The sequence below is a fragment of the Octopus bimaculoides genome, chromosome 27 (genome assembly GCF_046866305.1).
Source record: "Octopus bimaculoides isolate indiv1 chromosome 27, ASM4686630v1, whole genome shotgun sequence".
Taxonomy (NCBI): Eukaryota; Metazoa; Mollusca; class Cephalopoda; order Octopoda; family Octopodidae; genus Octopus; species Octopus bimaculoides.
Window position 1 is genome coordinate 14,713,016 of NC_142954.1, and position 24,167 is coordinate 14,737,182.

General features: G+C 37.7%; 1 protein-coding gene across 3 annotated transcripts in view; it reads right to left on the reverse strand.

The window, feature by feature from the left end:
• The window catches only part of LOC106869117 (uncharacterized), a 378,018-nt gene that overhangs the window by 350,359 nt on the left and 3,492 nt on the right, over positions 1-24,167 (reverse strand). For all 3 annotated transcript variants that reach the window (XR_008266910.2, XR_008266909.2, XM_089343460.1), the window contains exon 2: positions 1-104. This exon is cut by the window's left edge and continues 76 nt beyond it. Coding sequence is in view for 1 of the 3 variants with exons in the window: in XM_089343460.1 (XP_089199586.1) it covers positions 1-101 (101 nt within the window). In the remaining 2 variants the exon portion in view is untranslated. The remainder of the gene's footprint in view (positions 105-24,167) is intronic.

Consider the following 24,167-nt stretch of genomic DNA (forward strand, 5'->3'; position numbering starts at 1 on the left):
TTTTCATTGAATTGGCAGTGAAATTCACATTGCACTTGCACAATCGATTTGCATTTCTCAAACTGCAGCACACAAAAAGACTTTTCTTGTGGCGTCACCATTTTCTAAGGGATTACACAAATGAAAATTATACAACTTTAAATAAAATGAACAAAATGAAACATTAATACAAAATTAAAATATTATTTTATTTAAGGCTTAATTCAATTGATTGTGTTCAGCTATAAACTTTAAAGCTTGCCCTATCAAGAAATATGTAGAATGTGTTTGTGTCTCTTACCGTTTGTTTTAAAAATAAATTTGAAATCTGCTCTTTCTTTTTGAATAACCCTATATGTAGATTTATTCATGTACAGTAGAAAATTAAGTCTTATGGAAAAGGTTTAACTTTCTGCAGGTCTTGCAAATATATTTCCAATGAAATAAAAAAAAACAAAAACAAAAAAAAAAATTCTACAGAATTCAATTTCTATTTTTAACCTTATGAATCATAAATACAGAAGAGAATCAAACAGTTATAAAAGGAATTGTTAACGATCTTTTTTAATGTAAATGATATTTGACGCTGTAAGTATAAATTTGAAAAATAGAAAAAAAAAACAAAAAAACTGAGCAACAGGCTCAATGACGGGATCCAAGCTTTTTATCCATCATCCGCCACGTGACTGGGCTATTAAATAGACAACAAAGCGTTGTAATTTGACTTCTGCAGTTATTTCTTGTTACAAACATTAAACTGAGGTGAAACACTTTGTTAAACTGGACAATAGTAAAACATCTAAATGAAAGAACAGATTCTAAGGAAACTAGAGATGATGGTCTCTGTTGGCAGATACTATGTACAAAATCAAACAGACCTTTCTCATTAAACATTTAAACCTCAACATCTAACAGGAATTCCAGTATTACACTAATTAGCTACAAAACAACTTCTCTGCACCTATTTTAAACCCCATAACACACACCCTTCTGCACATATCAAAACAATGTACCATTTTCCTCCATTCATGATTAGGGTCTTGAATGGTCATAGTATTAAAACAGGGTAAAAAAATGTAAACCTTCTGGTTTTGTTTTTTTTTTTTTGTTCATACTTTATTTCTAATTTTCATTGATGGGCACTTTCTCATTCACTTAATCGTATTAGCTTTATTAAGTAACGCCCTTCATCAGTGACCTATCATGCTAGCACAACGTTGATGAATCACCTAATCACAATAAAACAATAGTTAAAATTTTAAAAAAAAACGTTTATACTACCTCATTTAAAAAGAGGCAACGGTAGGTTCCCCACCATAGTGTATTCTGGCAAATGATTAAATAATGTGATAGATATACAATGCATCAAGTCCCGTCAATGGCTTGTTTCCCTTCAGTCTGAAATTAGTGTTTTTCTTGTAATGTCTAATATCAAAGCCAAAGACAATTTTTTTTACACTGATTTTCACATTTGAATCTGTATTAATAATGTAAATAATATCTGGATTACCAAAGCAGTTGTAGTCCTATTTTTCTCTTCATTGTTAATAGGTTGGCTCTTAGTTTTCTTATAGTATTTTCTAATGCATCATGGGTCTGCCCCCAGCAACATTGTTGTTAAGCCTGTTGTACTCACACTGTATGGTTCCAAAATCAGAGCTGGCTTAGAGATATTGTCAGGACATCTTGAAGTGTTTAGTGTGCTGGTCACTAATTCTTTTATAGGGCAGGGTGGGCTTCACATACTGTGATGAAGGCACCGTGTTTTCCCTCTTTTGATTGCATTTTTTTTTTTCTTGTTTTTCTTCCCAAGTTCATAATCTTGTGGCTGTGCCCCAGCAATGCCACAACTCAATGACTGGAATGAGTAAAAGACCAAATTGCTGCAAAAACACCTGTGAAGCGCATAAGTGTGTGTGTGTGTGTGTGTGTGTGTGTGTGTGTGGACTACTCTTTTCCATTACTTTGAATTTTCATGCCAGAGCAGCTTTCATCAGATGGCATATCAACAAATAACTTGAAATACGAACAGATTCTAGTGCTATGATACTGCACTCACACACATGACATATATATATATATATATATATATATATTTATTTATTGTGTGCAGACCAGTTTTATGCTGTATAGTTTGAGAATACTGGGTGAGGTAGAGGAAATGCCCAAAATAACATGGAAATGGTGGGGCTAAAAGTTGGTGGTGGATGACAGTTTTGTTTCCTTCCTTCAGTAGGTTTCAGACATCATATGCTTCCAACAACACCTACAGTGGGGACCGTGTTCCAATGTTGCTGACAACCTTTTGAATCCTTGGTCACATCTAGTCTCACACAAAACTGACTTCGTGACAGTTGCTGCTAGTGGTCTTCTCTGGTCAGACAGTCGACCCATAGAGTCATATGTTTGCCCCGTTGTTGAAATTGACTGAAGGCCAACACCATTGTCTTCCTCTACTCTCACATGCAAAGCAAAAGACTGAGACTGTTAAGAACTGTTATTCTTCATAACAATTGGACTTTACCATATTCAACATTATCACCTTCAAGTTGTTTGTTCAGAATGATTTGGCAGCTACATTGATCAGGTCATGTGACTACAGAGAGTAGAAGACATATTTTTCACTGGTTCAACTTGATGTGATGGTAGTGGATGATAAAGTAGAGGTATGTATGGACGGTCGTGGATAGTTATAGTAGTGGTGTATAGAGATGGTAACAATATGTCTCATGCAAAGAGGACAAAGGTATGTGATGGTGATGGTATGATGTTTATAGTTACAGTTGAGGTATGTGATGGTGGTATGAACTGTGAAAGTAATGGATACCTAGAGTAGCAGTATGTGATAATGATTTGGTACATGGGATGGTAGATGTTAATTTAAATTTAAACCAGAAAATCTGTGTAAATCAGATACATTTTATTTATTTTATCAAGATGTTACATTTTGGGTTTTTTTTTAAAGGACAAAATGTATTGATGAAATTGTTGACATATGTTAAACCAGAAATTTGATTGAACCAAATGTATTAAAGCTTATCCATGCTAAATGTGTTCTCCTCTTTTGAAATCCATATGCATTGAGCCAAGTTTAACCAGATGTCTGTGACTAGATATCTGTGACCAGATGTGTTGATCCAAATACAGGTAAAAAAAAAAACATTTTGAAACCAGGTTTTTTTTCAACTGGATATTTAATGTCTACTTCAACCAAATCATTTAAGTTTTGTCAAATATGTTACACAAAATGTGTTAAACCACATTTTAAAAAAAGCAGATGGATTTAAAATTAGATCTTTTTATGCATTTCAAACACGTATGGATGTGTTGCAAAAAATTTCAAAAACAAAAGAGAACAAAAAAAAAAAAAATAGAAGAGATTTGTCAATTCAAGGATTTTTCTTTGTATATTTTTACAACATATCCAAAATATGTTTTTGTTTCTAAATTCAAATTTGTTTAAATTGAATAAAAGTTGAAAAGTTTAAAACAACTGTGCACTTGTATCTTGTTATATATTCAGTGTTGTACTATTATTTCTAAGCTTGTGTGTGTGTGTGTGTGTGTGTGTGTGTGTGTGAGTGTGTGTGTGTGTTTGTGTATAAGCATGTAAATAAATGTATACTCCATCATCATCATCATCATCATCATCATCGTTTAACGTCCGCTTTCCATGCTAGCATGGGTTGGACGACTTGACTGAGGATTGGTGAAACCGGATGGCAACACCAGGCTCCAATCTAAATTTGGCAGAGTTTCTACAGCTGGATGCCCTTCCTAACGTCAACCACTCAGAGAGTGTAGTTGGTGCTTTTACGTGTCAACTGCACGAAGGCCAGTCAGGCGATACTGACAACGGCCACGCTCGAAATGGTGTCTTTTATGTGCCACCCGCACAAGCCAGTCCAGGGGCACTGGCAACGATCTCGCTCGAAAATCCTACGGAGGCCAGTCAGGCGGTACTGGCAACGGCCACGCTCAAAATGGTGCATCATGTAAATATATTCCCTGTGAGGAAAATGGTACTCCATTCCAGAGAGGGTGGAGGCGCACGGCTTAGTGGTTAGGGTGCCAGCACCATGATCATAAGATTGTGGTTTCGATTCCTGGACTGGGCAACACGTTGTGTTCTTGAGCAAAACACTTCATTTCACATTGCTCCAGTCCACTCAGCTGGCAAAAATGAGTAACACTGCGATGGACTGGCGTCCCGTCCAGCTGGGGAACACATACGCCATTGAAATCGGGAAACCGGGCCCATGAGCCTGGTTAGGCTTTAAAAGGGTGCATTTATTTATTTAATTTTTTTTTATTCCAGAAATGACCTTTTGCCATTCATAAACATGGGTGCATATGACAGTACAGAACTATGTGATTCTTAAGCAGAAAAATTAGCCATATTGTCCTGCAACACACAAGCTGTTATATACAAAACTGAATGAACCTAACTGCAATACCGAAATAAGCAATTTTGGTATAAAAGCATTGCAAAAGGCAGATTCAAGAAGCAATATAACAATCACATTATTATGTTCCTGTAAATTGTAAAGAAGAATATCACAAAACAATCAAATAACATTTGGAAATTAAAGGACAGTAGCACATACTTCAACATAAGGTGAATAAAATAAGAAAGTTCTAGATCAGTGGTTCCCAAACTTTTTTGGGTTGCTGCCCCCTAGCACCTCACCCCAACTAACCATCACAAACATAGACCCCTTTCTAAAGCAAATTCAAAACAACTGTATTTTACAAATAAAACATAACCTAATCAACCTGTAATTTTGTTGTTATCACATGAATCGCCACCCCATTAGCACCCCACTTTCTTCAACGCCTCCTTGGAACTTTCCACTGCCCCCACCCCCAGGGGGTGCAATACCATCCAGTTTAGAAACTACTGTCGTAGACTATACAAAAATAGCACTAAACAATATGGTATCTGCAGTGCCAGATTTAGGACAAATGAGGCGCTGTGCTAATTTAATTATGAGGCCCCTAATGTGGACAGGACCCCATTGACTAAGGGCCCCTTACAGAGACCCTAGTCAACAAGGTCCTGTGCTTAAGCACACCTAAGCACAATGGTAAATCCAGCACTGGGCATCTGCATAGACGAGAAGTGCCTCATTCTTTGTGTTGAATGAAGACAACTGAATAACAAAAACTCTTTAAGTCTTGCAAGAGACAAGACTACCTCACTGGTGATGGTGCTATAAAATGCAAAGTACACTGAGTAAAATGAATGATAAACAAACAGGGAACATAAGGGTGAAAGGAGGTTTTAGACTTGCCAAAGATATGACAATCTTTCCAGGGGTGGAACCATGATAAAATGCACCCAATACACTCTATAAAGGGTAAATGTAAGGAAGGGCACCTGGCTATAGAAAACATGCCAAAGTGGAATGTCTAAGAGAAAGCATGCCAAATGGAATGTCTAGCTCCTAAACCATCTAACAGGAAAGCAACTTTGGATCAAAACTGAATCATGCCATGCCAGCCAGTATCACCAGGTATAATATCGATCATCATGATAGGCATCCGTGCCAGTGACACGTAAATGGCACCCTTGTTGGTAATATGTGAAAGGTACCCATGCCAGCGATACATAAAAGGCACTTTTGCCACTGACACGTAAAAGGCACTCGTGCCAGTAACACGTAAAGGGCTCCAGTGCCAGTGACACGTAAAAGGCACCTGTGCTAGTGCATGTAAAAGGCACTTGTGCCAATGATACATATAAGGCACCCGTACCACTGACATGTAAAAGGTACCAGTGCCGGTAACACGTAAAAAGCACCCTTGCTGCTGACATGTAAAAGATACCCGTGCCAGTGACATGTAAAAGGCACCCAGTACACTCTGCAGAGCGGTTGGCATTAGGAAGGGCATCCAGTTGTAGAAACCAAGCTAAAACATACTGGAACCTGGTGCAGCTCTTCTGCTTACCAGCTTCAGTCAAACCGTCTAACCCATGCCAGCATGAAAAATGGACGTTAAACGATAATGATAGCCTATGTTCACACATGCACATGCATAAGTCTTCTAAGTTTTCACGGGTCATGTGAAGTTTATTGAGGCAGATCTTCTACGGCTGCAATGCCCTTCCTGTCTTGACACTCATTTGTATCCAAGCAAGGTAACATTTCCTCATGACTAGACACGTTTCCACAGAATGCTGAAAATTAATGACGCCTCTTGCATGACATCGACATTTATTCATAATAATCAAAGATATCAACACACACACACACGCACGTACGCATGTATAAAACAAATTGCCTTTCAGTTCGTCTACCACATTCACTCACGGGATGTTGGTTGGCCTAGGGCTACCGTAAATACTTGCTCAAGATACCATACTGTAACAGTGAGCTCAGAACCTTGTAGTTGAAAAACAAACTTCTTAACCACACAGCTTTCAGTGTCAGAGAAGGAATAACAATAGAAATTCATAAATAAAATTAATGAGAGTTACTAAGACGACCACAATGTTAGTGTGAACAAAGCAGAATAGAAAAGCGGTATTTACAGTGCATGGTACAAAACATATCTGTTTCTTTTACCTTTAAATAAATGATTTAAATCAATGTCGCAGAAGTCGGCTTCGCAACAGAGGCCAGCTAACTATACAGAGAGGCAGTATCTAAATCACAAAATGATTGCAACCCCAAAACCTGCATGACCTCTACAGGTCACCAATGGAGGTGACATCCACACACACACACACACACATATACACATCAGTTGTGGTGTGATCAACTGAGAGAGAAACTAAAGTCTATTTTCGGCAGAATCTCTTCGTAACAACAGAAGCATCATGTGGATAATTTCGTCTGGATATGATAGCCCTTGTTGTTGCTGTTATTGTTCGTGGAGGTGAATGACGGGAGGACGGGGGGGGTGAGGATAACATCGGCTACAATAGCATTGTTGGTGGTGATGATAGTAGTGGTGGCGGTGGTGGTGGTGGTGGTGATTGTAGTATTGGCGTTGGTAGTAAAAGTTAGAGTGCTGGTATCCTTTCTAATGATGTTGGTGGAGATGGTAGTGTAGTTCATAGTGGTGGTATTGCTGGTGGTGGTGGTGGTGGTGGATTTCGTGTTGATTCTATGGCTGTGATTGTTACTTTTTTTCCCTTCTTTTTGTTCTTACTACCAATGTTACTGCTACAGTTGTGCTTGCGTGCTCATGTGTAACTCTACAAGTATGTCTGCACACATATATGTGCGTGTTGCTGTCTTTCTATATGTATATATATATATATATATATATATATATACGCTGGTGTTTATATACGTACCTAAGTATACACGTTCATATGGCTCTCTACGTGCCGGTACGAAAGTATATGATTGTATATATTTGTATAGATATGTGTAAATAATTGTGCATTTGTGTAATTATCTTGCCATGTGTTTATGTCAATGAATGGAGATATTATTAATACAAGTGTTTTATTTTCCTGTTTTTTTTTATCTTGTTTTATTTTTTGTTGGTTTCTTTTTTTAAAAGGGGAGTTACTGTGGGTACACATGCAACGATGTCTAAATATAAGAGTGTGTATAACTACAATTTGTTATATTAAGTGTTCTGCTAAATTTACTGTAGTTGATGCTTTGCGTGTGTGTGTGTGTGTGTGTGTGTGTGTGTGTGTGTGTGTGTGTGTGTGTGCGTGCGTGCGTGCGTGTTAATGTTGCATTCAATGTGTGTGACCTTACATAAATCATTTCTACCCATGCTGTCTCCTATATATGTGTGTGTGTGTATGCGTCCGTGTCTGTGAGAACGTGCCTGTATATATACATATATGCATACATACATACTCACACATTTACATATACACTTTATATATATATATATATATACACACACACACACACATACACACGCACTGTCTCTGAATATGCATAGTGTGTTTGTTTATCTATATGTATACATACATGCAAGCATATACATACACTTGCATGTGAAGAAAGGCGGGGTAAGTAAATAAATGGGAGGAGTTACAATTACAGCAGCACCTCCCACTATTAACAATTTGTACCTATCAAACCAAGGGTTACCGCACTTTTAAACACTGGTCAAACCCCCTGTCCTTCCTCCCCTTGTACTTATCTGTGCTTCTGTTGTTAGGACACGGTGTAAGGAGAAGACGTGAGTGGGGGTGGCCATTTGCGGGACCTCCAAGACAGGTGGAGAAGAAAGGCGGAAGTTACTCTCAGACTGAAGAGTGTGGACTCTGTAAATGGTACGGCTAAGGTGGTGGTGGTAAGCCATGCAAAAGTTTACTACTACTACTACTATCACTCGCCGCCCCCCCCCACCTTCTATAAACGTTGATTTGTATAGCAGTGGGGGGTGTTGGTGATGGTGGACAGTGTGGTGATGTGACAGAACTGGTAGAGAAACAGCTTAAATTCTTTGGCACCAATTCACTGTATCCCAAGTTCAAGTCACACCAAAGTTCAGTCTTGTCATTGTCATCATTTCACAAATGATAAAATACAAGACAGGTTTCATCATCACCATCATCATCATAATCATCATCACCCTTTAACGTCTGTTTTCCATTCCATGCTGGCATGGGTTGGACAATTTGTCCAGAGCTGGTAAGCAGGAGAGCTGCACCAGGCTGCAGTCTGATTTGGCCTGATTTCTATGGCTGGATGCCCTTCCAAACACCAACCACTTTACAGAGTGTGCTGGGTTCTCTTTAAGTGGCACCGACATGAGTGATTCTATGTCGCGCCAGCAGAGGCACTGACAAGGGTACGTTTTACGTGCCGCTGGCACAAAGCCCATGTAGGGTGAGTCCTGACTGCACATCATCTTGACCAAGTGTAGTGTCTGCTACAGAATTGGGTTGACCAATAACATCAGTGAAATTTATTGGATGGAAACTATGAAGAAGCCTGTCATACACACGCAAACACATGTATGCAAGCATGGCTGTGTGATCAAGAGATTTAGTAACCAACCACCTGGTCTCAGGTTCAGGCCCACTGTGTGGCATCTTGAATGAGTGTCTTCTATTATAACACTGGGCCTACCAGGAACTTGTGAGTGAATTTGGCAGATGGAAACTAAAAGAAGCCCAATTTCTATGTGTGCGCATGTATTACTGTCTCCTTGCTTTGACATCATCTGATAGTTGTAAACAATTGTCATCATCAGGCAAGCGGCACCCTTCACTTCCAATCTTCTGTGTAAACAGAGCCAACCATGTGAAAATATTACCTTACTTGGAAACAGGTGAGAGTTGGTGACAGGAAGGGCATCCAACCATAGAAAATCTGCTTTAAGAAATTCTGTCTGACCCATGCAAGCATGTCAAGTAAAACTTAAACAGTGATACAACTAGAGTATTGAATGTGAGTATATGTTGGTCTGAAATTTGGGCACAAGGCCCGCAATTTCAGGGAGAAGGGGGTAAGTTGATTACATCGACCCCAGTGTTCAACTGGTACTTATTCTATCAACCTGAAAGGATGAAAGGCAAAGTTAACCTTGGTGGAATTTGAACTCAGAACGTAAAAACAGACAAAATGCCTCATGTGTTGATGATTCTACCAGCTCACTACCTTCATCATCATCATCATCATCATCATTTAACGTCCACTTTCCATGCTAGCATGGGTTGGACGATCTGACTGAGGACTGGTGGACCAGATGGCTACACCAGGCTCCAATCTGATTTGGCAGAGTTTCTACAGCTGGATGCCCTTCCTAACGCCAACCACTCAGAGAGTGTAGTGGGTGCTTTTACATGTCACCCGCACGAAGGCCAGTCAGGCGGTACTGGCAACGGCCACGCTCAAAATGGTGCATTTCACGTGCCACCCGAACAAGAGCCAGTCCAGAGGCACTGGCAACGACTCGCTCAAAAATCCCACGAAGGCCAGCCAGGCGGCACTGGCAACGGTCATGCTCAAAATGGTGCATTTCATGTGTCACTCGCACAAGAGCCAGTCCAGGGGCACCGGCAACGATCTCACTCGAAAAATTTCATGTGTCACCCGCACAAGAGCCAGTCCAGGGGCACTGGCAACGATCTCGCTTGAAAAATTTCATGTGTCACCTGCACAAGAGCCAGTCCACAGGCACCGGCAATAATCTCGATCGAAAATCCCACGAAGGCCAGCCAGGCGGCACTGGCAACGGGCACGCCCAAAATGGTGCATTTCATGTGTCACCCGCACATGAGCCAGTCCAGGGGCACTGGCAACGATCTCGCTCGAAAGATTTCATGTGTCGCCCGTATATGAGCCAGTCCAGGTGAACCGGCAACGATCTCGCTCGAAAAGCCTACGACGGCCCCGCATAAGAGCCAGTTCTGGGGCACTGGCAACGATCTCGCTCGAAAGATTTCATGTGTTGCCCGCACATGAGCCAGTCCAGGGGCACTGGCAACGATCTCGCTCGGAAATCCTACGACGGCCCCGCATAAGAGCCAGTTCAGGGGCAAGGGATACATAGTACTGAGGAAAACAATAAGCCACCCAAATGGAAAAGCCATGGTGTTTGTTCTGCCCAAATCACACAGATGCTCCCTTGTTATTATAACCAATGGATATGCCATGAACCAGTCACTTGTAGCTACAATTTCTAAAAGCCAGAGAATCCACATGGAGACGACTATCAAAGTTGTTTCATGTGTCCTTCCTTTTTTCCTAAGTCAGTATGGTAATTTAGCTGTTAATTTTAACACATTGCACAACCTTACAGAGACTTCCATTATTGTCTTATGTGTTCATCTTTTACATCAGTGTGATGGTGTTGTTGCTTAGCCAAGTCAGGTGGCTGGGTGGATAGTATACCAGATAACCAACAGTTTACTAGTCATGCACACAGTATTATGTGAAGTGACTGATGAACAAAGGCAAAATTGCGTAGTGATGAAGTCACTTCACAACTACATGATTCTGGGTTCAATACCACAGCACCTTGGACAAGTGTTTTTATACCAAAGCCTCAGGTAGTCCTTAGCCTAGAGACTGACATTTCATGCTGAAACTCACTTCCTTTGGATGCCTTTAGCAGAAACCCCTCTGTTACAAGCATTCAAACCATATTGTCTGACTGAAGATAACATGGTCCCTTTCTTGCACCACCCTTGGAGGACTTGAAAAGTATCGAGGGTGCTGCCATTCTATGATCTTAAGTAGAACAATAATTAGATATATATATCTCAACCAACAATAAGTACCAAATGAATTAATATGAAATACTAATTTTATAAAAATAGAAAATTTATTAAAAATATCAAAATAATAACCATTCAATAATCCTCCCTTCCTCCATTATAATAACATGTATATTATATACAAAAAACAGCTTACATAAATTATCATTGTTTTAAATTATCTTTGTTTTAAATACAATTTGAACGAAGTTTAAGTTTAAAATAATAATGAAGATAAAATTGGTACATATTTAACCGGTGTAATAGTTAAAGCTATACTATTTAAAGCTAAAAACGTTTATTTAATTATCATTAAAATCAATTGAATAATAGAAAAATACAAGAATATTTATTTCTACAAACGTAAGAATAAAAATCTGAATGAAAAAATTATGAATGAAAAAATTATGAATGAAAAAATTAGGAAAGAAAAAAATTATTAAGAATAAAAGATTAAACTTTATATATATATACAAAGTTTTAATAAAAAAACCTTTAACGATATTATAAACAATAAAGACTAATTATTAATCAAATATTATCAAACAAAAATAATCGAAAATATAACAACACTATTCAAATCGAAGTTCTAATATTATGTAGAAATGAAACTATAACTTATAAATGATTAAGTGTTAAATAAGTTATCTATTAAAAATAATCTATAAAGATAGCTTTAACTATTACACCGGTTAAATATGTACTAATTTTATCTTCATTATTATTTTAAACTTAAACTTCGTTCAAATTGTATTTAAAACAAAGATAATTTAAAACAATGATAATTTATATAAGCTGTTTTTTGTATATAATATACATGTTATTATAATGGAGGAAGGGAGGATTATTGAATGGTTATTATTTTGATATTTTTAATAATTTTTCTATCTTTATAAAATTAGTATTTCATATTAATTCATTTGGTACTTATTGTTGGTTGAGATATATATATCTAATTATTGTTCTACTTAAGATCTGACGATTAGCTATATTTTTGAATAGAATTTAATTTTCGATAATTTCAATTGATTTTAATTGATTTAAATTTCCTTTCTATTTGAAAATTAGTTATGAAACACGTGTAATCATTTTATTATATTTATCTTATGATATTTACTTTGCTTTATATTATACTCATTTATTGTGCTTTTAATTGTTAATTTTTCTATATGTGATTTTCATCGATGAGTTCTTGAAACTTGGTTATTTTCCCTAAAACTATATATTATATATATATATATATATATATATATATATATATATATATACGATGAGCTCCTTTCAGTTTCTGTCCACCAAATCCACTCACAAGGCTTTGGTCAGCGTAAAGCTATAGTAGAATACACTTGCCCAAGGTGCCACTCATTGGAACCGAACCCGGAACCATGTGGTTTGGAAGCAAGTTTCTTACTACATACGCTTGCACCTAATTGTAAGGATAATCTCAGGCAAATGTTTTTAATTCATTGTAACGATATATTTGGCTGTCATATTAATTCAATATTTATATAATTATTTTATTTCACCACTGAAGAGCAAAAACAATGAGAAAATCCATGTAGCTTGACCTGCTAGAAACAACAGCTAAACAGCCTTCAACTCACATCCTCTTAAAATAAAATAACACCCCCTCAGTTAATGCTGTCACAGACATACAAGAAGACAATTTCTTTTGAAGAATTTTCCAGAACCAATGAGATGAGGTAAACTGAGAAATGTTTAGTGTTCAAGCATAAGAATTGTTCTGGCGGATGATAAATCTACAATTAAAACCATGATGTCTTGAATTTTGGGTGAAAACATTCACGTTACAGTTACAGATTCTATAACGGACATAATCCAATTATTGGAATTTACTCTCCAAATAAAGTGTAAATTATTGGTTTTAAGCTTTGGCACAAGGTCAGCAATTTTGGGGGAGGGAGTAGGTTGATTACATCAACCCCAGGATCCAACTGGTACTTATTTTATTGACCCCAAAGAATGAAAGGCAAAATCAACTTCAGCAGCACTTGAATGCAAAATGTAAAGACAGACAGAATGTTGCTAAACATTTACCCTGGGGCAGTAACAATTCTGCTACCTCACCACCTTAAATAAAGTTAAATTATTGAGGCAGGATATGTGATATCCACTGGCTTGGGAACAAAATTTGCTTAATGGTTGCAAAACCAGGCCCCAAAATATTTACAAATAAGGTCATGTTTTTATTTATTTATTTATCTTTGTTCTTTGAGAAGAAATCTGAGTCACTTTTTACAGATTATTTTTTATTCAGTTTTCTAAGCCTGAGAAAAGTAAGTAAGGGGTACAAATTTTGATTTTGCTCCCTACGAAAATTTTAGTGGGTGTGCTCGCACCCCCTGCACCCAGGTCCATGGTGACATCTACAGGCTTTCGGAAAGAACAAACAGTAAGAATATGGAGGTGTTTATTGTGGAGGTTTCAGTCAAGAACTAACAAAGTTGAAGAATAAAATCTTGAAATTGAGAAAGGAACAAATTTTTTTCAGTGCCGTGTGAAAAACTCCCATGACAGAGTCACATGAAGAATTGCCTTGCATGAAAACACCTGTGCAGGTGCTACATAAGAGAGCAAATCATGTTGGTGCCATGTACAAAAGCACCCATGCCAGTGCGACGTACGAAGGCACTTGTGTCAGTGCCACATAATAAACTACCCAGAACACTCAGTAATGTATGGTGTTAGGAAGGGCATCCAGCTATAGAAACGATGGCCAAAATAGACAACTGGGGCCTGGTGCAGCCCTCCAGCTTGCCTGCACCTGTCAAGCCATCCATGCCGGCATGGAAAACAAACATCAAAAGATGATGATCTGCATTGACATAATTCCCATCATATTGAACTTTACCAGTTTTACATCATCTCCCACACAAGACAAAAAAAATACAAGCATTTTGCTTAGAAGGTGTTGCAACAAACTGTTATGATAGACAGGAGGTGGTCAACAAGAGAGATATTTGGTCCCATTATACAGGGTGGGGCAAAATGAGCTGACACATTTGTAAGTTTAATGAAAGCGAAATAGAGAAAAGAATGGAAAAAATGTTATTAAACTTACAGATGTATCAGGTCATTTTGCCCCACCCCGTACTTTTCTCCAAGATAATCCATGATTAATCCATGATTAATCCAAAGACAATGTGAATAAATAAGCATCACATTTGATAGAGTAATGGGGTTAAATGAGTGCTAATGAGTTAAATGAGTGAAGTTACCATTTTATAGACACTTCCTTCAGAATTCCAATTTCTGTTTTTTTCACACATCTACTTGAGACAAGTGCTTGACAAAATAGGCCAAACTAGTGGTCGGACGTGTTCGTTACAGCTCTGAACAGTCAGCTGGAGACACAGGAATGCAATTATAACCCAGTTGTACATTTGAATTCGTCATTCAAAATAACTTTAAAAACCTCAAATTCTTCAATTTTCTGTGAGTATAAGTGTTTGCTTTTGTAATTCAAATACATACACATCTCCTCTACCACAAGAACACTTCTAAATGCTAATAGATGTCTGACTTAAGCAGCTTCATCTTACAAGAGCACAATTATTTGAGAGACCATGTTCCACACCACTGAGTCAAGTTTATTCATTTCAAAATATTTCTTTCCTGGAGGAAAGGGGTGAGGAAGAGATACCAGTTTTAGGCATACCGACAGAAGTGTGTCTCCCACTCCTCAATTATCTCCTTGTGACTTTCAGAAAAACAGGCAATTTTAATGAAATTTTCTACAAACACTTTCCAAGTAGAATAGATATCAGAATTTAATGGGAAAAAAATTGGTGCATGCCAGGAACGTACCACCTAGAATAAAATAGGTTGATAGCAATATTTTCCTCTCATGGCAAAGCATACACCCAATTCAATAAAATTATGAAGGTTACTCAGATTACTACGCATAAAATGCAAAACAGTTTTTTTTTTTGCAGATTAGGTAGGCATAATTCACCCCCTGCTTTGCAATCTCAGTACTGCTGTAGTACACGTGCAGCGTACATTCTTACAACAACGTTTTCTTTACACGCTATAAAGGCAGAAGTAAATCTGCCTTCAACTCAGTCACATGCCTGTGTTTTTGCTTATCTTTTGTGTGTTTTACTACATAAAGGTCACCAACTGCCTACCCTGAGTAATTACTGACAGCACATGCCTGGTGCAGGCATATACATACATATTGACACACATCATGTAGAAAATTGTTTTGTGTTAGTATGTATGTGGTTCATGTCCAACTTTCACTGGTATACTTTCCACCCGTTTCCTGACTAGCATTAACCTTTGTTTTTTGACTGCTGATTCTCAGCTCTGTCTTTGCTGCTTCCCTTTCCATTTTTGTTGTCCTTTCTTGTAAGACTCCTGCATGCTTATCAAGACAGAATGACAAATGAAGCCATTCTTCAAGCAGCAAGAGTAAGGCTCCTGCATGGAACTGTAACCGAATGAGGAATGAGAATGACTGGACACATACTAAGTCTCCCAGGGGAGAGGCTTGCCAAAACAACCATGGGCTGGATACTGCTGGAAGATAAGAGAAAAAGAGGCCGGCCAAGGAAGACATGGCATAGTACCTTCGAAGAAGACCTACACAGACTGAACATCAGCTGGGAAGAAGCATACTGGATGGCCAGAGACGGAAATAATTGGCTATTACTGACTGCTTGATGTGCTGTTCAAAGGTACCAATGGACCGAAGAAGAAGAAGGATGTACATGTGTGCACCTACCAATTTTTCTTGTGTCTTTTTTTTACATTAAATTCCAATATAATCATAATTTATATCATCTGTAGAAAATTTCGTAACAAAATACCCATTTTTCTTAATTTTATTCTTTATTTTTTTTAAAATCATTTTACTTGTTTCAGTCATCAGACTGCAGCCATGCTGGAGCACTGCCTTGAAGGCTTTTTTAGTCAAAGAAATCAACCCCAGATTGTTCATCATTTTTTTTCAGTCTGTGGAGAAATGGCTAAAATTTGCCCTGTTTATAATTATACCATATGTTACATATATATATATATATATATATATATATATTTAAAAGAAAACAAAAGAAAATGGAGATTTGGAAGTTAATGCTCGATAAACATTAAATTTACATTCATGTGACATGAGCATAATATCAACAGAGGGAAAAAGATGTACATTTGGATGCTATACGTGTGTTTGTGAATTCATTTTAGCAGACTGAATGTTACGGTTTATGAAGACAACTAATTTGCTGTTAATAATAAACAATTATGAAGGCGGCAAGCTTGCAGAATCGTTAGCATGCTGGGCGAAATGCTTAGAGGTATTTCGTCTGTCTTTACATTCTGAGTTCAAATTTCACCCGGCATGCTAACGTTTCTGCCAGCTCGCCACCATCATAATTGTTGATGCTTTTATATTCCCATAACTTAGCAGTTTAGCAAAAGAGACCGATAGGATAAGTACTAAGCTTAAAAAAAGAAAAAGAAAAAAACAATCACTTGTATTAGGTCTCAGAGCTGTCACAGACTTCATTAATTTCCGTAAAAAGTTTCTATCTATTTACTTTTGTTTTCATGACATGTTGAAGGCAACATTTGCTTTGAAGCCAGTGGAAAGTGAAACAGATGATAGAGTGAGCGAGCGTGCATGCACACACACACACACACACTGACATTCATGTTCATGACTTGAATAATGAAACACATTCACACAATCTATGTAATGTATGTATGTCATGTCACATGACCGACCGGACAATCAGATGTTACGCATTGCTACTCACAATGCACTTTGCATTGTTTTAGCCATAAGATGACAGCACCCCACTGGCTAGGCGAGTAGGCCAACACTCCCCCTTGACCGGAAAGGAGACTGGAGCAATGGGAAATGAAATGTTTTGCTCAAGAACACAACGACTGCACAGTCTGGAAATCGAACCCACGATCTAGCGATCATGAGTGCAACAGACTAACCAGTAGGCCTTGCGCCTTTACTGTATGTATGTTATGTATGTGTATATGAAACATAATGGGTGTATGTATGTAATGTGTATATGAAACGTGTATATGAAACTTAATGGGTGAATGTGTGTGTGTGTTCGTATGTGTGTGTGTGTCGATGTGCAAGCATGTTGTGCTTTACATATTTGTATTCAATCATGCACACACACACACACACACACACACACAAACACACGCTTGCACAATGAATGTATGTATGTACGTGTATATGAAAGATAATGGGTATATGTGTGTGCAAGCATGTTCAGCTTTATGTATCTGTATTTACTGACATATGCACACGTATACACAAATACACATGTATACCCATTATCTACCATATATATGTACATACATAAATATATACATACATTCTTTGTGCAAGTGTATGTTTGTGTGTGTGTGTGTGTGTGTATGAATGAATACAAATACATAAAACTCAACACACACACACACACACACGTTCACCCATTATCTTTCATTCATACATACATACATACATACATACACACATGCATACACACATACATTGTGCGAGTGTACTTCACTACTCAAGCCATGAATATGAAACTCAATGGCTGTGTGTGACATATCATGAAAGCAAAAATAAATAAAAAAAGTTTTACGGAAATTAAAGAACAACCAGCTGTAAAATCATTGACAGGTCTGAGACCAAATACAAGTAATTGCCAAAGAAATAAAAATAAGCACTGGGGTCGATTCATCCATTCGACTGAAGATTCAAGGCAGCGCCCCAGCATGGCCACAGTCTAATGAGTGAAACATGTAAAAAATAAAAGGGATCTATTTGGTTTGGTTGCCAGCAGTTCAAAAATTAAAATTTATCAAAGATTTTAAAATTTGGCACATTAATATACTTTTCCAAGCTGAATTGCTAGAGTTATTTCACTTTTTCCAGAAAAATGTTTTTAAAAATGTTTAAAGTTTGATTATTTTCACCCAGTAAGGAAACAGAAGTTGGAGGCTATCATTTTGTCAACATCCTGAAAATAGCACATATTGTCAAGAAAGAGTAAAGAATACATCTTTTGTAGTTTTAAGCATTGCGATAGCACAAACTTAAAAAAGATTTATCCAAAAACGTTATTTAGCTGTTATTTTTAACACACCTCACAACCACCTCAATGACAAGAAGAAAAAACAAGTAAACAATACATATTTCGTAGTTTTAAGCATTCAATATGCATTTAATGTGATAACATAAACTTAAAAGATTTATCTAAAAACAAAATAGCCCAATACAAATTAACTATTTTATAAAAAAAAACAAGCATTTTGTTGACCAGTTCATAAATTCACGTGCTCAATTGTCAATAGATAGGTAAAACAAGTGGTTTCAATATATGTGTTAACACATGCTTTCTCGCAGACAAAAGAGTTCCCATGTTCTGCTTGTTACTATGAAAACAGACATGAATGTGTCTGTGGCTTACAATTGGCTAAAATGACCCAAAATTTTCAAACTATAATTTCTAATAACTCTTTATTGATTTATAGCGAAAATGATTTTAACATTATTCATTGGCCTATTAAAAGTGTAGCATTACACTGGATATGAAATCAATTCGAACAAAATTGATGCTGGCAGCCAAACCGAATAGATCCAATAAAAGATTACTTTAATGAAATTTCCAGGCTTCTGGTTTCTTCCGAAATGAAGTGAAATTTTTTAAAAATTAGTTTCCAAAAGCAGCAGAGAACAGAAAAGATCCGAGAATTCTTCAAGTTTAAATCAGTTGGTCTTAACTTGGTTTCGTTTATTTATCATTTTGCTGGATAAAATTGTTGGGTTAGATTAGAAACGAAAGATGTAAACTTTGGGTAAATTTTCTTATTTCTGAGAAATGTTGACGGAAGTAAATCACCAGAGATATCAACAGCTTTTGGAATTGAAGGAAACTCGTAAAATACAGAGTTCAATGATGAATTAATATTTCCAAGTCAATAAGTCTGATTTGTATGTTACTGGGCATTTTTGTAAAAATGGTTTTATAAATAAACATCAGTGTGCTGTTGTCTTCAATAGCAAAATCACAAAAAAAGAAACTTCTTTCAAATGACTCTTACAGTAACTTGAATTATTTTTAGACATATGTTATAAAAGATCTGTTATCTTCAACACATTCTCTCTGTTCTTTCAAGGACAAAAATCAGTTAAAATTATTTTCTAGTTAAGAGAGGAACAGTTATCATTTCACCTTGACTATCATTTACTGAACAACGAAAACATTTCTTCTTGTCCTGCTGTTTTCAAATTTATGTAATTGACAAAATACGCTATTTGAAATAACCAGTCGTTACTAAATAAAAATACTCCTACTTCAAACAGTTCTTTTTTTATTTTTTATTTTTTACCTCCTAGAAAATTCTAAACTGTATTTTTCAGTTTCCAAAGTCTTCTCAGAACCTGTCCACTAGAAAGAAAGACCACCTCACTAAAGATGTTCATCATATTCCAATCTAACATTTTCAAATATTCTTAAATTCTTATATTTCATATAGTTGCTCTGATGTCTAATTTTATTCACATATTTCACAACCGTTAATATAACACATAGCAAGTTTAAAATTTGTTTTTTCTCCACACAACTTGATAAAGGAATTTTAGTCAAGACTGTTCTAAAAAGTTGTAGTACGAATACTGGTGAATTTACAGAAATGTGCTTCTAGATTTACCAAATACAACTTCATCTTCTCAGGAATGCCAAATCCAGTGTAAGAAAGACCTTTCACTTGTTCAAATAAAGCATGACAGTTTTTCAGTTAGTCCTGTATCAGTTTGCTTTGATAGAACAATTTCAGTTACTTTTCTTTCAAAATGTCTTCATCAGCAAGACATCTTGCAAATATTTGGAGACAATCCCTACAAATTTCTACTCCAAAGTTAAATTTCGGTTTTGTTACATTTTTCTTACTTTTTTCTCTACCAGCAATTTCGTATAATTCTTCATTCAGAGCCAGAATTTTACATCTGTATTGTTTGATTTCCATTATTTTAGTCACATGAAGGCAGCGAGCTGGTAGAAACGTTAGCACGCGGAATGCTTAGCGGTATTTCATCTGCTGTTATGTTCTGAGTTTAAATTCCACCAAGGTCGACTTTGCCTTTCATACTTTCGGGGTCGATAATTTAAGTACCAGTTGCACACTGGGGTCAATCTAATTAACTGGACCCTCACCCCAAAATTTTGGGCCTTGTACCTAGAGTAGAAAAAAATATCGGAAAATGTATAAGACGGCGAGCTGGCAGAAACATTACCAGAAACTGGGTGAAATGCTTAGCGGTATTTTGCCTGTCTTTATGTTCTGAGTTCAAATTCTGCCAAAGTCAACTTTGCCTTTCATGTTTTTGGGGTTGATAAATTAAGTACCAGTTGCGTACTAGGGTCCATCTAATCGACTGGCCCCCTCCCCCAAAATTTCGGGCCTTGTGCCTAGAGTAGAAAAGAATATTTTAGTCATGTGTTCTTTCCAGCTCGTCATAAAAAGAGTCCTTGACATCTTCATGTCAGTCAAGAGACAGTGCAAACACACTGATACAGTGGTTAGTTTAACCTCCAGCCACAGAGTCATCAGTCTTTCATTGATACCAACTGGTATCTCAGGAAGTTTGGGAAGCAGTGTGTTCCTGGTGGTTAAGCCCACACCATATATGCACTGCTCGTTCCTTGGAAAACCTTTCCAGAAAAAACATGTAGCCAAAAGCTTCTGTTACAAATCCTTCTTTAGCAAAGCAAGTTTCGCTGAGAGCCACAATATCGATTTCATATCGGGTGAGTTCAGTGCAATGAGTGCAGTCCAACATCAGGGTGGGTCTATGGTTGTGGTATCAATCTGTCTTTCCATTAGTGTATGAACATTCCAGCAGGCAACTTTCAGAAGAACTTCATGCTTCTTTTGCACAGTTCGACTGCAGAAGGTGATGTTTTGGTGGGTGCAATTATCCACCCGAATGTATAGGAATGAACAATGTTTAGCCCACCTTTTCTAGGACCTTCCTCAACTGAAGCAAGGGGTATGAATCCAAAAGAGGGTTGCTTAGTCACACATGGAGTTGTTGAGGGAGGTTGTCATTTCCGCTTCCAACCTCAAGCACCTATCAACCATGTGCCGCCTATGTGAAGGGGCCACACTAGAGACTTCCAGATCCATCCTGATCTGACCCCTGTCATGAAGCACCCCACTGACGCAGGGCTTGAAAGGAGGATGAAAGGATGAGTCCTGCACAAATGATAAGATTCTTTTCTACTCTAGGTACAAGGGCCGAAATTTTGGGTGCAGGTGCCGGTCGATTAGATCGACCCAGTACGCAACTGGTACTTAATTTATTGACCCTGGAAGGATGAAAGGCAAAATCGACCTCATCAGAATTTGAACTCAGAATATAAAGACAGACAAAATACCACTAAGCATTTCGCCCGGCATGCTAACGATTCTGCCAGTTCGCCGCCTTGCAAATGATAAGATTCTAGAAAAGCTGGAAACATACAAAGACCAGCCACACAAACTTCATCTTCAGAGAAGCCGTTCTGGAATAGGGTCCATATGGGGATTACAGGAGCTGCTGAATATTCAGTCTATCAGAGATCATTTCGATGCCCACTCTCCAGGCATGTGTGAGGGACGACAACAGCCTGTGCCATTGCTTTGACAGCTCTTATTTTTAGTACCGCAGGAAACCCAGACGAGCTGGGTGGGGTTGCCGGTTTAGTCACTGATGGCTCAACCCTGACAACGGATATAAATTACATGGTTACCGTAGCACCTTTTGCCAATCAGGATGCTCAGGCCACATCTCTTGGATGAAATGCTTAGCAGTATTTCACCCCGACGGGTGAAATACTGCTAAGCATTTCATTTGTTCTGAGTTCAAATTCCGTCAAGGTCAACTTCACCTTTCATCCTTTCGGGGTTGATAAATTAAATACTAGTGAAATACTGGGGTCAATCAATGTAATCGACTTGTCCTCTCCCCCAAATTTAAAGCCTTGTACCTTTAGTAGAAAGGATTATTATTATTAAGGTGGCAAGCCAGCAGAATCGTTAGCATGCCGGGAAATATGCTTAGCAGCATTTCATCTGTCTTTACATTCTGAGTTCAAATTCCACAGAGGTCGACTTTGCCTTTCATCCTTTTGGTGTCAATGAAATAAGTACCAGCAGAACACTAAGGGTGATGTAATCGACTAGTCCCCTCACCCAAATTTCAGGCCTATAGAAAGGATTATTATTATCAAAACTGTGAGTTTTGTGTTGGCACTTACGAATGCACGAAAACGACACTTTCAGTCCTTGAGTCACTGTGTGTGTGTGAGAGAGAGAGAGAGACATTGGTCATGGTAAATGCAGTAAGCCTCAAACAGACAAGGCTTGTATAGATAACTCAAAGGAGATATCTGATCAATATGGTTTATTAAACAATATATCCAATACACTTGGTCACATATCGAATACATACATATTCATTTTTGTATTTGGTTTTCAAGATTCTTTACATGAATTCGTGTGTTGAAGCATAATTTATTGTATCTAGGGAGAGTTATTCTGTTTTAACGCCTTACTCTTTTACTTGTTTCAGTCATTTGACTGTGGCCATGCTGGAGCACCGCCTTTAGTCGAGCGAACCAGCCCCAAGATTTATCCTTTGTAAGCCTAGTACTTATTCTATCAGTCCCTTTTGCCAAACTGCTAAGTTACGGGGACGTAAACACACCAGCACCAGTTGTCAAGCGATGTTGGGGGGACAAACACAGACACACAAACATATACACACACATACATATATATATATATATATACATATATACGACGGGCTTCTTTCAGTTTCCATCTACCAAATCCACTCAAAAGGCTTTGGTGGGCCTGAGGCTAGGTGCCACGCAGTGAGACTGAACCCAGAACTATGCGGTTCGTAAGCAAGCTACTTACCACACAGCTACTCCGACGCCTTATTAATTAACACACTCACTGGTTCAATTTCCACCCATTTATTATTTCGTTTTTCTAAAATTTTCGTTGCTTCTTGCAACTTCTTCAATAGTCGTCAATGACTATTGAAGTGGTTGCAAGAAGCAACAAAAATTTAAGAAAAAATACAAGTAAATACGTGGAAATCGAACTGGTGAGTGTGTTAATTAATAAGGTATTAAAACAGACTGACTCACCCCAGACACAATAATAGATAGATAGATAGATAGATATGTATACACACATTAATCGAAATTTATAGTATTATATATCCATGACAGCTGATCTTACCAATCGGTTTCGCAGTAGAAGTTCAACAGAGTGTTGGGTAACTTCCCAATTATGTAAGCCTGAGCTCATCAGAGGTAGCCATTTATATATATATGGTTTGCTGAGTATCTGAAATGTTGTTTGATCCACAACAACAAACTACAAGAACAGCACGTAACATTTCAACTGCTATGATTTAATTAGTTCCATTGAGTGACTTCATACACATTCACCACTGACACCGCCTCACTGTTTTGTGTTTGTGTAACCAGCCAGACATGCATATACATACATATATATGTATATTACATACATATTATACACACATACATATAATTACACATATCATACACACACAGATATTTATGGCAGTACCCAGTGTAAGCTACGGACACATAAGAGGTGCAGCAACATCAAAGGAAGATTAACTGAGAAGATACCTTTCGTGAGTGGCAGATGCACAGGGGCAATAAACACCACAAATGCCCAGAAAACAGATTCCGTCACACTCCAGGAGGAGAAACTAGAAGTAGTTGATAGCTTCCGCGACCTAGGTGACCAAATTAGTAGTGGGGGTGGATGCTCAAAGAGTGTTGCCACTAGAATAAGAATAGCCTGGGAAAAGTTTCGAAAGCTTCTACCCCTACTGGTGACAAAGGGCCTTTCACTCAGAGCGAAAGGTAGATTGTACAATGCATGTGTGCGAACTGCCATGCTTCACGGAAGTGAAGCATGGTTCGTGACT